Source organism: Cyprinus carpio, chromosome A10 (genome assembly GCF_018340385.1).
Source record: "Cyprinus carpio isolate SPL01 chromosome A10, ASM1834038v1, whole genome shotgun sequence".
NCBI classification, from domain to species: domain Eukaryota; kingdom Metazoa; phylum Chordata; class Actinopteri; order Cypriniformes; family Cyprinidae; genus Cyprinus; species Cyprinus carpio.
In genome coordinates this window covers 7,053,361-7,067,086 of record NC_056581.1, presented here as the reverse complement: position 1 = coordinate 7,067,086, position 13,726 = coordinate 7,053,361, and the positions used below count along the sequence as shown (strand labels likewise).

The 13,726-nt window shown below is 39.3% G+C and overlaps 1 protein-coding gene across 2 annotated transcripts in view; it reads left to right on the top strand.

The window, feature by feature from the left end:
• The window catches only part of LOC122146417 (protocadherin-1-like), a 75,328-nt gene extending 62,259 nt beyond the window's left edge, over positions 1-13,069 (top strand). For both annotated transcript variants that reach the window (XM_042764916.1, XM_042764915.1), the window contains exon 5: positions 10,630-13,069. In XM_042764916.1, coding sequence (XP_042620850.1) covers positions 10,630-11,003 — 374 coding nt within the window. In that variant the 3' untranslated portion in view covers positions 11,004-13,069. The remainder of the gene's footprint in view (positions 1-10,629) is intronic.
• Positions 13,070-13,726: the final 657 nt, after the last annotated feature.

The following is a 13,726-nucleotide window of genomic DNA, read 5'->3' as shown; positions in this document are numbered from 1 at the left end:
ACGCGGGGCATGGCTCTGTACAGACAGATGGCATTGGGCCTTGTCAGAGTCCCTGCCTGTTAGTAGAATTGATTGCAGAGGCCCAAGCCAGCCTCTCTGCTCTCTGCTCTCTGCTCAACCTTCCCCACAAGAGAGAGGCACATGTGATGCTCTGGATTTTTCGGACAGTATTTTATTTTTTCCCTAGTGGTTGTTTCAGGTGGAGAGGGGAGGAGTGAAACAATGTGTCCTGGTTCTGTTTACCCTCAAGAGGTGAGCTGTCAGTGGCTCTCTGGCCTTAATGCCAGTAGGTTCCAGCACAGCTATTGTGCTCATTGTGCTATCGTTCAATTTTTACCACCTTTATTGTTCAGTACTTCGCCGTGTACAGTTACAGTGCAGTGGCAGGAAAAAATAACCAACTAGGGCTCAGATGTATCTGTGTTGCAGAGTTTAGTTGAATGCAAACAGAGTGTGGAGAGATTGAAAGTGTGGGTCACGGCCCGGCTCAGAAAATAATTTCAGCTGTCCCATATTTCTTTTTAAGGCACATATAATGAAAGTGAACGAGGCTATGAACGAGATGAATTAACGAATGAACGAAAGCACTAACCATAAAAAAAACAATTGGGATTATAGTTCTAGCCAAATATAGTTATTTTTCTGTAAGATTTTTTTTTCTTTGTATAAAGTTTGTGTAAAGGCCAGTTCTCACCAAGGACGATAACTATAGTAACTTTTCGAAATGTCTGCTTCATTAAATCAGTTTTAATTGTCTTAAAGGTTTTATGCTGAAAGTATAATGCATAAAAAAACAAGCTGCACCTTCCAGTGCAAGTATGCAGCACTTTCTGCTTAGTTCACTTTGTCACACTTTTAAAGTATTTGGTGTCTAAGTGTGTATAACACTAAAGGAGAGTACTGCAAGAGGTAGATATAAATGACATCAACCAAATAATTTTTAAAATCATTTTAATACTATTTAGATGTTTATTTTTTTTTTTTAAATAAACATTGAGAATCTGCGGTCCAATCTGATCTGCGTTTTTTGTCCAGGTGTACTCCCCTCATCCTCTCCAAGCACCCATTTTCAGCCCTCCCTTCACGCACCGCTCAGATGTTTACCCAGGATTGTCTATAATGACTGCGGGGCGATCTGGCCCAAGTGGTGCAGATAATATCTGTCATTAGGACAAAGTGGATCGCTCAAAGTACAGGAGTGGGTTCAGGGCTTGATGGGGTCTCGGCAATGTGAGCTGATAAAAATAGATAAAAAATTAGATAATTATTGCCTTCACGGAACATCAACATCAGCCTTTGGTTTGCACCCTCATCATGTCACACTACAATAAAGCTCAAAACCTCTTGCCTGCCCCTCGCTCATTTTCCAGCAAATAACGCCCAATTACATCATGTGGACTGAAACGTCTGGCTGGATGTTACATATTGAACTATAGCATGCCTTTGCTGCAGTGTGATTTCTCATCTTCATGCCACATATAATTCATCTCTGATCCGAGTTTCATCTCGATCTGGATATGTAGTCCAGCCTGAAGTCATTTAATTCACTGTGGAAAGTCAATAATATATCATTCCCTTATTATGTATTTAATGGTCATGAGATATAAGTTCATTCATAAACACCAGTAAAGCTGAAATGTTGGTGCTTCAATAGATTTTTTCAGCAAGTTTCAATAGATTCAATATTCTTTTTGTGAGCAGTCGATTTGAGCATGCTTTCTGTGAGGCGTGTGTGCCTGTATGCTAATCAGAAGCAAATCATTTTATACTGCCATGTGGATTGCTCACACAATAAACACCTTTGATTGTCTGACAAATGGAGAACATTACAATACACATAGCACAACATAACCCAATAAATAACATGCAAAGTTGGGGAAGTTGACATTATAGACTTTAAGTTAGAAGAGTAAGGGGAACTGTTAGACATTATAAAGACACGGGGGATAATTTTAAAAAGTGCATAAAAAAACTCCCCGGTGTTTGTATGAGTTGTTGCTGCGGACTGACGTTGCAGAACAGTGACTGATGGGTTGCGATGAGCCGAAGCCAGACAGAGGATCAGCTCAAAACAAAGAGGAAAGTACAACATATCTGAGCTCAGGCTGGAGATGAACAGTCTTTGTAAGGGGGTTCCTGAGCAAATTAGACACACCACGGGCCAATGGACCCTTTTCACACTGTAGAACTGTGACTATGATGACAAGTTTTCACAGTTCTTAACATCATAAAAGTTTAAATATATTTTAATTAGGACTGTGCAATTATTTGAAATGGAGTTTCGATTTCGGCTTCCAATGGTTATTAAAATACAATAATTAAAAATGTCAAAATTCAGTGCTTGATTATTTACGTAAACCCTCGCCAGGGTCTTAAGTGAACATAAAAGGTTGAGTGCGAAAATATGTGTAACAATATATTGGATCCGTACAGCTCTTAATGTGACAGACAGGCTGCTGTCTGTGTGCTTAATATTAATCAAACAACAAAAGACAAAGAAAAAAATCACTCACTGCTCTTGACTGAAGGACTTTTGTAGCCTGAATAAGAAACGAAGAATAAACAAAGCAAGAAAAATTCTTATAGTGAGGACTATGCTGTTTCATTCGATTGTTCAGTTTCTGTAGTAGACTGTTAGCTGAATATTTCAGACTTGCATGCAAAAAAAACTTAAAGCACCTTTTACTTCACTTGTATCTTTTTTCTATTGTATTTGTCCTTTGCTTTTTTTGTTTTATTGTATTACTGTTTATCTATTTTATTTTTATTTTTTTTTATTTGAGGACTTTTTCACATAAGCACACACACATATAAAACTACAGTGCCTTTATAACCTTTTTGAATCTTTGAAGTTTTGATTACATTGAGGTGGGACAGTTACCTCTCAGGTTTCATTAATTATATCTTCATGTGTTAGGAAAGGTTAACCAAAGTCTTATGGGTTCGGAACAGCATGAGGGTGAGTAAATGATGACAGATTTTGGGGTAATTTTTGAGTTTTTTTTTTTTTTTAATTCAACGGTGGGAGGGAATGATGGCAAATTGGAAATCTTTCTCTTTACTGACCAGTGTAAAATGCTATTGACACGAATCAGAAGGAGAAATTATATTCATCACAGTTTCCATTCACCACTATCTGCTTCTGAGAACCCTGGAAATGTGAAAAGCATCTATTAGATGATCAAGGAGGGGTTATGCTCAACCAAAATCCATGCACAACCTCTGCACCATGATGACTTGTCCAGAAAAGCTCTCTTAGACCAGGTAGAGCAAAGGGCACTTTTGAGAGACTGCTGGCTTGCAGCCAAATCCACTTCCCCCCCAGTTGGGCTGCTCATACAGGCAAAGAAATGTCCTGGGGCTCATACCTCCATCTCACACACATGCATACAACGAGAAGCAGTGAAGCGCTCTCTAACTACTGAACTGGCCTGCCATGATGGATGGCACTAGAGGGAGCGGAGCTGTGTGGCTCTGACATGTACTTCCTTATTTTCAGCAGTGCTGAGAGGAGCAAGTCCACTGCGGCTGCTCTCCATCTTCACCAGCAAGCCAAAGACAACACGGTCTGTGTTGTCAAACATACGCTGTAAATCTGCAGACAGAGCACAGTCAAGTTCCCTTGCACGTATTGATGCGGCCATACACACCATTGCCCATTCGCTCCCTGCTCTAAAGCTTTGTGATTATACAGTCACAGACCAGAAAGCCAGACTTTAATTGTTACCCCATAATCCAACAGCAAACTGATAGTGCCAAAGTGTGTTGCATCAAAGCCAGATATGACCATGCAAGTGCCAGCAATCACCATAATAAAACCCAGGACAGGCTACAGCCAAGCAGCACCACTCCGGCGCCAAGAGGAAAATGATCCCTACCCAAAAATTGCTGCCCATCAGGAGGACCTGGCAGAAGCGAGTGGCTAATCAGTTCATCAAAATGGCCACACTACCTCCAAACCTCTCTCCCTTTCCTCTCTTGGAGGTAGAGGTCTGCATTCGACGAAGCTGAGTGCAGCATGGGACAAGTTCTGAATTTCTGAGTGCAAGAGGGAAGATAACGATGTGTGTGCAGGAAGCAGGAGAAAGAAATCACTCGTGGGACTCCCACAATTAAAAGTAAAGGTTACAATTTATTTTAAGGCAGAAATTGTTTACAATTGCAGGGTTGGATATTCTCCAATGGGACATAATCTTGTAGGAACGGGACTGAAAAATCAATCCCACACAGACCTTTACTTGGAGGTTCTTTAGGTCTTCTAGAAGAAGCTTTTCATCCATTCTGTTCGTTCTGGAAACAGAAATGGAAATGCATGGCACAGCATGCCAAACACTGAAGGAGGAAAATGGACACCAAAGACAATTGCAGCAAACCAAACGGTCCAAGTAATAATCAACACACTCACAAGTACAAAAATAGAGTAGTGCTGTGTTCAATAATGAATCAAATCTTCCTTGAAATCTTTTTTGCACTTTCTGGAGTGAAAAATTTAGAGGCTGAGATTAGTTTAACAAAAGCTCCACACTGAGTCGGTAGTGATTGAAAGATGATCAGTTGGTTGAAATGCTACTTCTTGTGCCCTCAAAAGCCCCTCTCACTCCAAATATGAAGGGTTTTGTAACCAAGAAATGACTTACTTTCATAGAGCAACAGAAATGTCCTTGTCACAGAAACAACACAGGATAATAGACATCCATAATGCTTCAGCACCTGGAAATTTGCCATCATTACTTCTTAAATATGTATCCTTCTTAGGATGTGTCTGCTATTATGTGTAGGATTCCAAGATCTGTCTTATTTTGTGTTATTTTCTCGGCTGATTTCTCTCATTTTCTTTGTCTTTCCTGGTTGCTCTCGAAAGGAGCATGATGTACTCAGCAGTGCCAGCTTGTTAGAGTAGCTTCTGTGTCTGATAATAACCTCAGCATGTCAGGCTAAACCAAGCTGTGTCATTTTCCCTCCGCAAGAAGACGGCTGCCACAAATTATTACAGAAATATAGACATCATTTTTTTTTTTTTTTTCGTGGTTAACCACAGGGCATCTGATTTTTGATAATAGATTCTTATAATTACAAGAGCATTTCGCACATTTGATTAAAACTGTGGACAATTGTGGAGTCAGATTATTTTCGTCTGGTGTGCTTTTCTGTGAACTGGACTGTAATTTCCAGCTGATTACAGCACAGCGGCACACTCAGAAGCAGCAGGTAGAAGGAAAGAGAGGGAGGGAGGGTAACGAAGGGAGAGAAAAAGTGGCAGATTGGAGAGAAAGTAAAAGAGGGAGGGGGGGGAGGGAGAATAAAAGCAAGGTAAAGAGAGTCATTCAGAAAAAGAACTAGAAATAGAGGATCAGAGAGACAGAGAGAGGACAAAAGGCTGAGGGTACGTTAGAAAGTGTGCATGCTGGATCAAACAGGAGGTGTTCTGTGAAATCTCAGGAAGAGCAACATGCCCATTTCCCCTCCCCACTACCCCTCAGCTGGAGATCAGACAGAAAGGAAACCTGCCACAGATCAACGAGACCAGTCATCCCACTGATTCCCTGATGCAAGAACACTGCAAACCCACCCTTATTTGTGTCTTAAAACGAAGGACGGGCAAGTTTTGCATGCTAAGGTGGTCATGGCGAAGTGCTTGTAGCGTGCAGTTGACCTTTTTTGTGCTCTTTCATCTTTCCTTTTTCTAACTTCCCTTTGGTCTCTTATTCCTTTGGTTATGTGCTGTGATTAAGGCTGTAAACCTAGATGGTTTCAAGCTTTTGTTGTACAGATAGAGCATCAATGTATAGTCCAAACCCCATACACAATGCCAATTTGAGGTCGACCGATTGATCAGTTTTGCAGATTAATCGGCACGATAGTTGATTGCTGGAACTATCGCTATCGGCAAAAATCAATGCCGATAGTTTTCCGGGTTCCGTCAGTTGCTGGAGCGGCTGAGATGGTCCTGCTGTCATTACAGTATGAGAGCAGTCTCTAGAGGCAGAAATCTGACACCTTGTTGTTTGTTTTGACATGTAAGGCTGCCGTGCTGTTTTAATGTCATAATTGCTACCATCTATTTTCATTAGTTTATATCCAGCTGGTAACATGAATGTATTTGTTAGCCAGCTAAGTTGCATATTTAAAGCTAGTGATGTGAAAAAGCACATTGATGAGTTCATGCAGCCGACAGAAATCCTGCTGCGCCATTTACACAGTTTTCCATTAAAAGACATTATATTTTATCCCAAATCATTGTTCATGCACACAATGATTTGACCCTAGGCTGTAAATTTGTGTATTTTGCATTTTTTCAGCCAAACATTTGTCTTTCTTTGGCTCTAATAATGTCTTTCTCTTTCCTTTTGCTCTTTTTTTTAAACACCGGACTTAAAACTCATCTGTGCCACTTTGTTCATTCTTGAAGTAAACTTTTGCCCATTTGTTGTTTAAATAAACTGTTTTAGACTGCCGCTTGAATTGAACGCAACACAATGCAGCGCTGTGCTTTTCCCTGATGTGTGACTAACATATTTTGTATTTTGATGAAATAATCAAGTGTTCTAAAATAGAAGCAAATAAAGTGTGAGTGTATACATACAACATCCATAAGTATGTAATTTCAATGCTATTGCGTTTGTGTAGATATTTAAAGATGGCCATCTTTAAGCATGAATGTTGAAATTAAATGGTAACACTTTACAACAAGAGTCCATTTGTAACATTAACATTAATGAAAGCTGTAGAAGTATTGTTCCTTGTTAGAGTGTGAATTTCAACATTTACTAATACATTTTTAAATTTTAAAGTTGCTACTGTTAACATTAATTAATGAACCATGAACTAACTTTAATGATCAATATATAATTAATATTTTTATTCATTTACAAAGTATAGTTCAGTACTGCTTTATATATATATATATATATATATATATATATATATATATATATATATATATATATATATATATATATATATATATATATATAGTAAAGCACTATTTTATTTTTCATACAGTATCCATTTTAAAAACCATCAGTTTATTAATCGATATCAGCCAGTGTGGCCCAACCTAGCTATCGGTATCTGTAAAATCCACTATAGGTCGACCTGTAATGCCAATCACAGTAAACACCAAAACACACAACTTTAAGATGTGAAATGACATTTATGAAAGCAGTAAGCTACTCAAAGCTTTGAAGGGAGGTTATAATTGAGCTACAGTCTTCTACAGCTAATTAATGTGTATACATGCTGGACAAAGCCGAGCTACAATCACATTATTTGGGTCTGTGTGTTGGATTTCTCAAAAACCAAATTTAGTACTTTGAAATAATTTTTACTAAGAAAATATTTGCAAAGAAATGGCAAGTAACACATTGATTTTAACATGAAATCTTGAGGCAGAAAGAATGATAGATTTTTTTTTTTTTTTTTTTTTTTGTATAATGTGCTCCAGTAATATTTGTTTTATTAACTTTGTGTAACAGTGTGCCTGACATTTTAAAAATTGAATCAACTGAATAAGTCTTGTAAAGTGCATGTAAACACACTTACTGATTGTATTGTGGGTAAGGTGTTTGGTAAGGAACTGAAATATTATAAAATACACCAATTGTGAATAAATAGTCTCAGTTGTTGTTTTTTTGTTTGTTTGTTTTTTAATAAATAAACTCTTCCACAATGTAGCATACTAATTACCTGAACAGTTGCTTGCAGTCCAAATGTGACACACTTAATGAGAATTTAGAGTCAGAATTACAGTAACTGCTTTATAAAAAACTACACCTTCTATTTTGTCTCTTATGTACTCACATTTAAATGCATGCTTTCTTTTCCCGTTTTCATTTGTTCACCTAAAACAACTTAAAATCATTGTAAATAGATCTGCATTTAATTGATTATTATTCTATTTATATATATATATATATATATATATATATATATATATATATATATATATATATATATATATATATATATATATATATATATATATATATATATATACACACTGGAAGAAATGAGATCCAGTAATGGATAATAGATGTAAGAAACTGTTTTCACACCTGCCTACATAAAGCCTCAAGAATATCACAAACACACACACACACAAACACACATTTCTACACTCCCAACACCTCACTTTTCAAACACCATCTGTAGCACACATCCTTCTTGCACAAACACATGTGCACACACTATCACTTCACAAACACATAGACAGTAGCATCATCTAACACACATGCTCCTTTTCCTACGCACATCCTACCCCTCACACACACAGGTTGCGCCTCTAATGCACATGCTCAATTATATTCCGAGTTCACCACACACTTTTTTCTCCCACACAATCTAGCCCTTTCACACGCACACAAACAGGACTGTAGAACTCTAATGTGTTTGTTCCAGAGGGGCGAGTTGATCTATTCCGTTTGGTGAAATATAAAGCCTCTTTCCTCCTCCAGTAAACGCCCTCTTTTAGCCTATTCCAGACCTCTTTGATGTATTGACCATGTCGGCTCCTGCTTATTAGGAGTTTTTTTGAAGCATAAGTACGTTTGTGGTGGTAGGGTCAGTGTGGTGTTTTCGTGTGGAGAGAACTGTCAGTTATGTTGTGCCGGTGGAGCCTCACAGAGCTCTCTTTAATGAGTGCATTTAAGCTTCCTGGATGTTCAATGCCAGTGGAGGTATGTCCCCTGGGCCCCAGCGTCGCCTCAGGGCTGCCATCTGTAGATCTCTTGCACATTTAAGGGTCTTCACTACTTTTCTCTTCATTTTCTCTGTCTCTGGAAGATGAAGTAGTTTGAAACTGTAGCAAGAATCGAAAGTGGAGAGAAAGGTAACATGGCAGGCAGAGTGTGCAGATCAGAGGTTTTTAACAGTGTTGGGGAGTAGCGATGCTGCTAACGTTACTACATTTTTTAGTAGCTTGACAGTACCTCTGCTACTGTACTTTTAAAACAATGTAGCTTTTCCAGTAGCTAACTACTTTTTCCAGGGAATAGCCATCTTTATATATATATATATATATATATATATATATATATATATATATATATATAATATATAACACTATGTATTTGGAGAAAAGCACTATGCAAATGGGCAGCAACCTGTAATGTAGATTCTGCGCTAATTTGATCTAATATTTAATGGGTTTTTGTTTTTCTGTTTGAAATTTCTGTAGAAAATGACACAGTGGTCCTGTTTATTATTTTCACTTTTGGTCAAGGTAATTAAATCATGTTTTTTAATGACTGAAGAATATATAAAAGTGTGCTGTTGGGTATGATAAATAGCTGGCTGACTTTTCTATTTGTTGGCATGACCTAGTTAGATTCAAATTATTTATTAAGTTGGGTGTTCACCTTATAATAATGACCACGCTTATAATGAAACCATCATATTAAAACAGGAGTTTTCAAACCACAGGATGATCATATGATGCACAAACTATCTCTCGGTTGGATAAAGCAAACCAGTGTCATGGTAGTAAAGTTCTGATGGATGACATTTTTTATCAAGGTGAAGATGATTGCAGTGAATTTACATTAACCATGCAAGAGTCTGCTATTATTGATGTGCACACTCTTGGCGCACAGATCGCAACAGCATCGTATTACATCATAAATTCTACATTCCCAGCGTTACTTGAAATTCTTATCTATGTCACAAAAATAATTTTATGTCAGTTTTTAGTTTTTTTTTGTTTTTTTTTTTTTTTTTCAGATTATGATAAATGACTCCATCTGCATTTCCAGCAACCCCACGTGGGTTCATAACTGAGAGATTGAAAACCTCTGGTGTGAATTCACAAGGGTGTGGAATGTGGTCCACAGAGTGGAACGGCTCCTGAGAAAGAGTGCATGTGGTTGGCGAATTACAGGGAGTGTGTGTTAATGTAGCTCTCTGTATGGCTCTGTCAGAATGAGGTCACTGGGTCATGGCCCTATTTAATTAATTAGGGAACAGTGGAATGGAAAATGGATAGCAATCAGAGGCTCACTAATTTCAGACCTGCCAATCAATAAGCCTTAGTGCTGAATTTTCCTTCAGGGCCCTTGGTGGGTCTCATTTAGTGTTGAATGTAGGATACTGAATGCAAGCATGCCTGTATGTTTATTTGTGTATAAATAGTCAAGACATGTATATTGAGAAATTGCAGCCCAAGGGACATAAATACAGGGAAAAGTGAAATGCACTTTTGCCCTTTTGCCACCAAACTTCCAATACATATGTGGGCATGCAGACATTAGAATGCACCTAGCAACCATCAATTGGCATGTCCACACTATGAAGAAACCATTTCAATTCAAATGACTTAAAGGAATCAAACCAGAAGAATCTGACCCACAGTAGCCACTGAAGAAATCCCAGTATGCAGTGCATAACAACAGCAATGTGCATAGCAACAACTGCCTCTCACATAGCAACCACACCACAGTACATAGCAACCACTGGCAGCTCTTTATGTATTCCCTGTTAGTTTTTTTTTTTCTTTGATAGGTGGGTTGTATTTTGTGTGTGTTTGATTCAGGTGGTAGTTATTTAATGAATATTATAAAAAGTGTTGTTTTTTTGTTGTTTTATATCATTTACTCATCATTAAAGACTGCTTTCTTGTGTGCCTTCCTTTCACAGATATTCGCTCACTGCCTGATGTTGCCATGACGGGAAACTGCAGTCAGGAGTGCAGCGAGCTGGGTCACTCAGATGCCTGTTGGATGCCTGGTCAGCCTTCGCCTGTCCGCAAGACCCGCAATCCCCCTAAACTGTCCACGTTTGTGCCTTATCAGGAGAGAGGGAGCTTGGGACGCCTGGCCAATGGGAGCTTGAGGCTGGGAGGAGAGGAGAACAGGCCACGCCTCCCACCTTCCCGTAGTGCCTACTCCAGTAGTGACCACACCCCCAGTGACCACGCCCCACTGGAGGAGGTGCCTCTGAGTGTGACATCAGAGTTCCCGCCTACCAGCCCCCCCTCCAATCACACCTCGAAAAGGGAGATATACCTGTGAGATAACCACACCCACCATCTTTGATTGACGCACATCGAAATTACAGAGACACGGTTTCGAAAAGAGAACATCGAATTTGCGACAGGATATAAATTGGATAGTGGAAAAATACACTATCGTCATAATGTCAAAGTAGATTTATTTATTTATTCATTCATTCACTCATTCATACATCTATTTATTATCAATTTTAACATGTTTTGCTCTTACTTTAAACTTTTTATACTGTTTTTGCATACCATCAAAAAAAAACAATGCATACTTTTACGTGACTAACCGACTTTTCGCTTCGCTAGCCTACAGAATGTTCATGGGTTCTTCTACTAGATTACCAAGTGCTGTAGTGGACTGGAGATACTGCTGTAAAAGGGTCTTGAGCCACATACAGAGTGTCTAACACTCTTAACTTGATCCTGTCCTCAGAGGAGAGCAGTCTTTATACATGCTGTAATAATGCTGTAAATACATTTGTATGGTGAATATATGAATATTACTATCAGGCTCAAGTTGAAAAATAGTAAAAAAAAAAAAAAAAAAATTAAAAAAAGGGTCAAAAGTTACATCTAAATCAGGCTGGACACCTGAAGTGTGTGTCAGTACCACTGCTTTTGAGGGTTTGAAAGGCCATATGGGAACATAAATAGATGAGCTGGAGTGAACGGGGAAACGTCCTGGGGGTGGTCATGACCCTCGTTGTGCCCTTCTAGGGCCCAGTTCCTCACCTGCTGTGCTGTATGTCCATATGGACGCTGGAACATGGTGTATAGCTGTGTGTGGGTGTACGTTCGGAGAATGGGTAGTGGGTTTAACATCAATTAACTCAATATGACAGACCTTAACATATGCTGGTGTGTGCATTCATGCGTCAGGGTACCTACTGTCACAAAAAGTAACACATGTGGCTTTTGGCACATTAACACGCTATTCAACAAGTGAGAATGTGCGTGCATACTTTTGTGTCATGCGGCAGAACTTGTGTTTTTTGGCACTGTGAATCTCTCCTGAACTCCCACGTTGTAGTGCAAATGCTGCCTGGCTCTTGCAAAAACGCCTACGGCTCACACAGCACAGCCTCAGTGAGGAGGAGACCACCTGCCTCCCTTCCAATTATCAGTATAGTTTTGTTAAACTGACGGTGTGTGCTAAGTCCACAAACACACCTCGTCTCCATCAAATGAGTCCTTTTTTGCCACACTCATATTCACGGTCCAGTTTTCTTTGTTTACATAGTTTTTACAGTTTTAAATGAAATATTTGTGTCCTATTTAGACTTTGTTTGAAGAACAAATGTATTAATGCCTTAAAAACAGTTGTAAATAACAATCACAATGGACAAATTAGACTGATAATCCTGTCTTGTCTTTCGCATGTCAATTGTGCATGTTTTTTTTTCCCACAATCAAAAAATAACAAATGTTACAAACGATCACATCACCATTTGCCTATTTTCAGCCACCTTTCTTTTTTTACATAATCATTCTGTCCTCCATCAGTTGGAAATTTCTTCAGGTTAGTTTTTTCTTTGACACTGTGCTAACTATCTAACCTGCTCTTAAGCTGAGGCTCCCTCCAAGTTTCAGAGAATCTCTGGGGGACCATTTTGACAATGACTATCTAGTGTGCTCAAGGACCATATATCTGATGGACATTATATTACTATTGCATCACGGTGCATCGCCTCAATATACCTGCTGCAGTACCTGCCCAGATCCCGACGCTTGGGCGAGCGCGCTTTGTGTCTGCAGGGGGGTTGACGATGGCCATTTCCTTAATTAGGGTGAGTAATGAGTGTGGTGCAGTTGGCATATGCGAACACTCCAGCCCCCAAAGGAAGCACAGATCACAGAAAAAGATCCCAGTCCAAAGGCTTCAGTTGTTTAGCGAGTCGCATTTTTCACTGCACTTACCTCATTGCGACTGCCTTCAGCATCTCTCGCCAAATAATTAAGGCTGAAACGTATGGAAATTACCGGACGTAGCCATGATTAAATAAGGCGAATGATTATCCCGCCCTAAGGAAAGAAAGCACATAATGCTGTTTTCAAAGCCATTTAGTGACTCTGATAGGAAAAAATATAATCCAGCGAGAGTCATGATCCAGCGTAATTAGCCCAGCTCGCTTCTCCTCCTCCGCGCAGCAGGCAAGCTTCCCAGGCAAACGTGTGAGATCGCTGACCTGGACTTAACATGGCTAAAAGATAGAAATGACCACGAAACTCTACCACCACTTAAAGGCTTTCATCTATTCAAACTCTGAGTGAAGCAGGTTTTGACCTTCCTCCACTCTGATGCCAACCTGAGTCAGGCAGTCTGAATTGCAGGTTTCGACTCCTCTGGCTTTATATCGGCTTTTTTATTCCTAGTAATTCTAAGGCTAGACTCCTAGAGTCCTTCGGTCCAAAATGCCAGAGGACAGATGGAGGAATGTCCACTTCTCGTGGTTGTTTTTTAAACTGGTGTTTAGATGTGTGCTCTTTCGCTGTTAGATGTCTGGATGTGACGAGACGACCGTAACGAACGAGGGAGTCTTTTCTTCATCCTTAGAGCGAGACTTTTCTTCATAGACTAACAAAAACTGGTGTTTGTGGTAAACATCTCTTAAAAAGTGTTCTGTACATAGCTCTCCACATCCCCCGTGCGTGGTGTCAAGCAGGCGACGAGTTGAGCATGAATTCCAAAGATAATTGGTAGAAACCGTTTACTGTTCTTGCTGAAATGTTAGT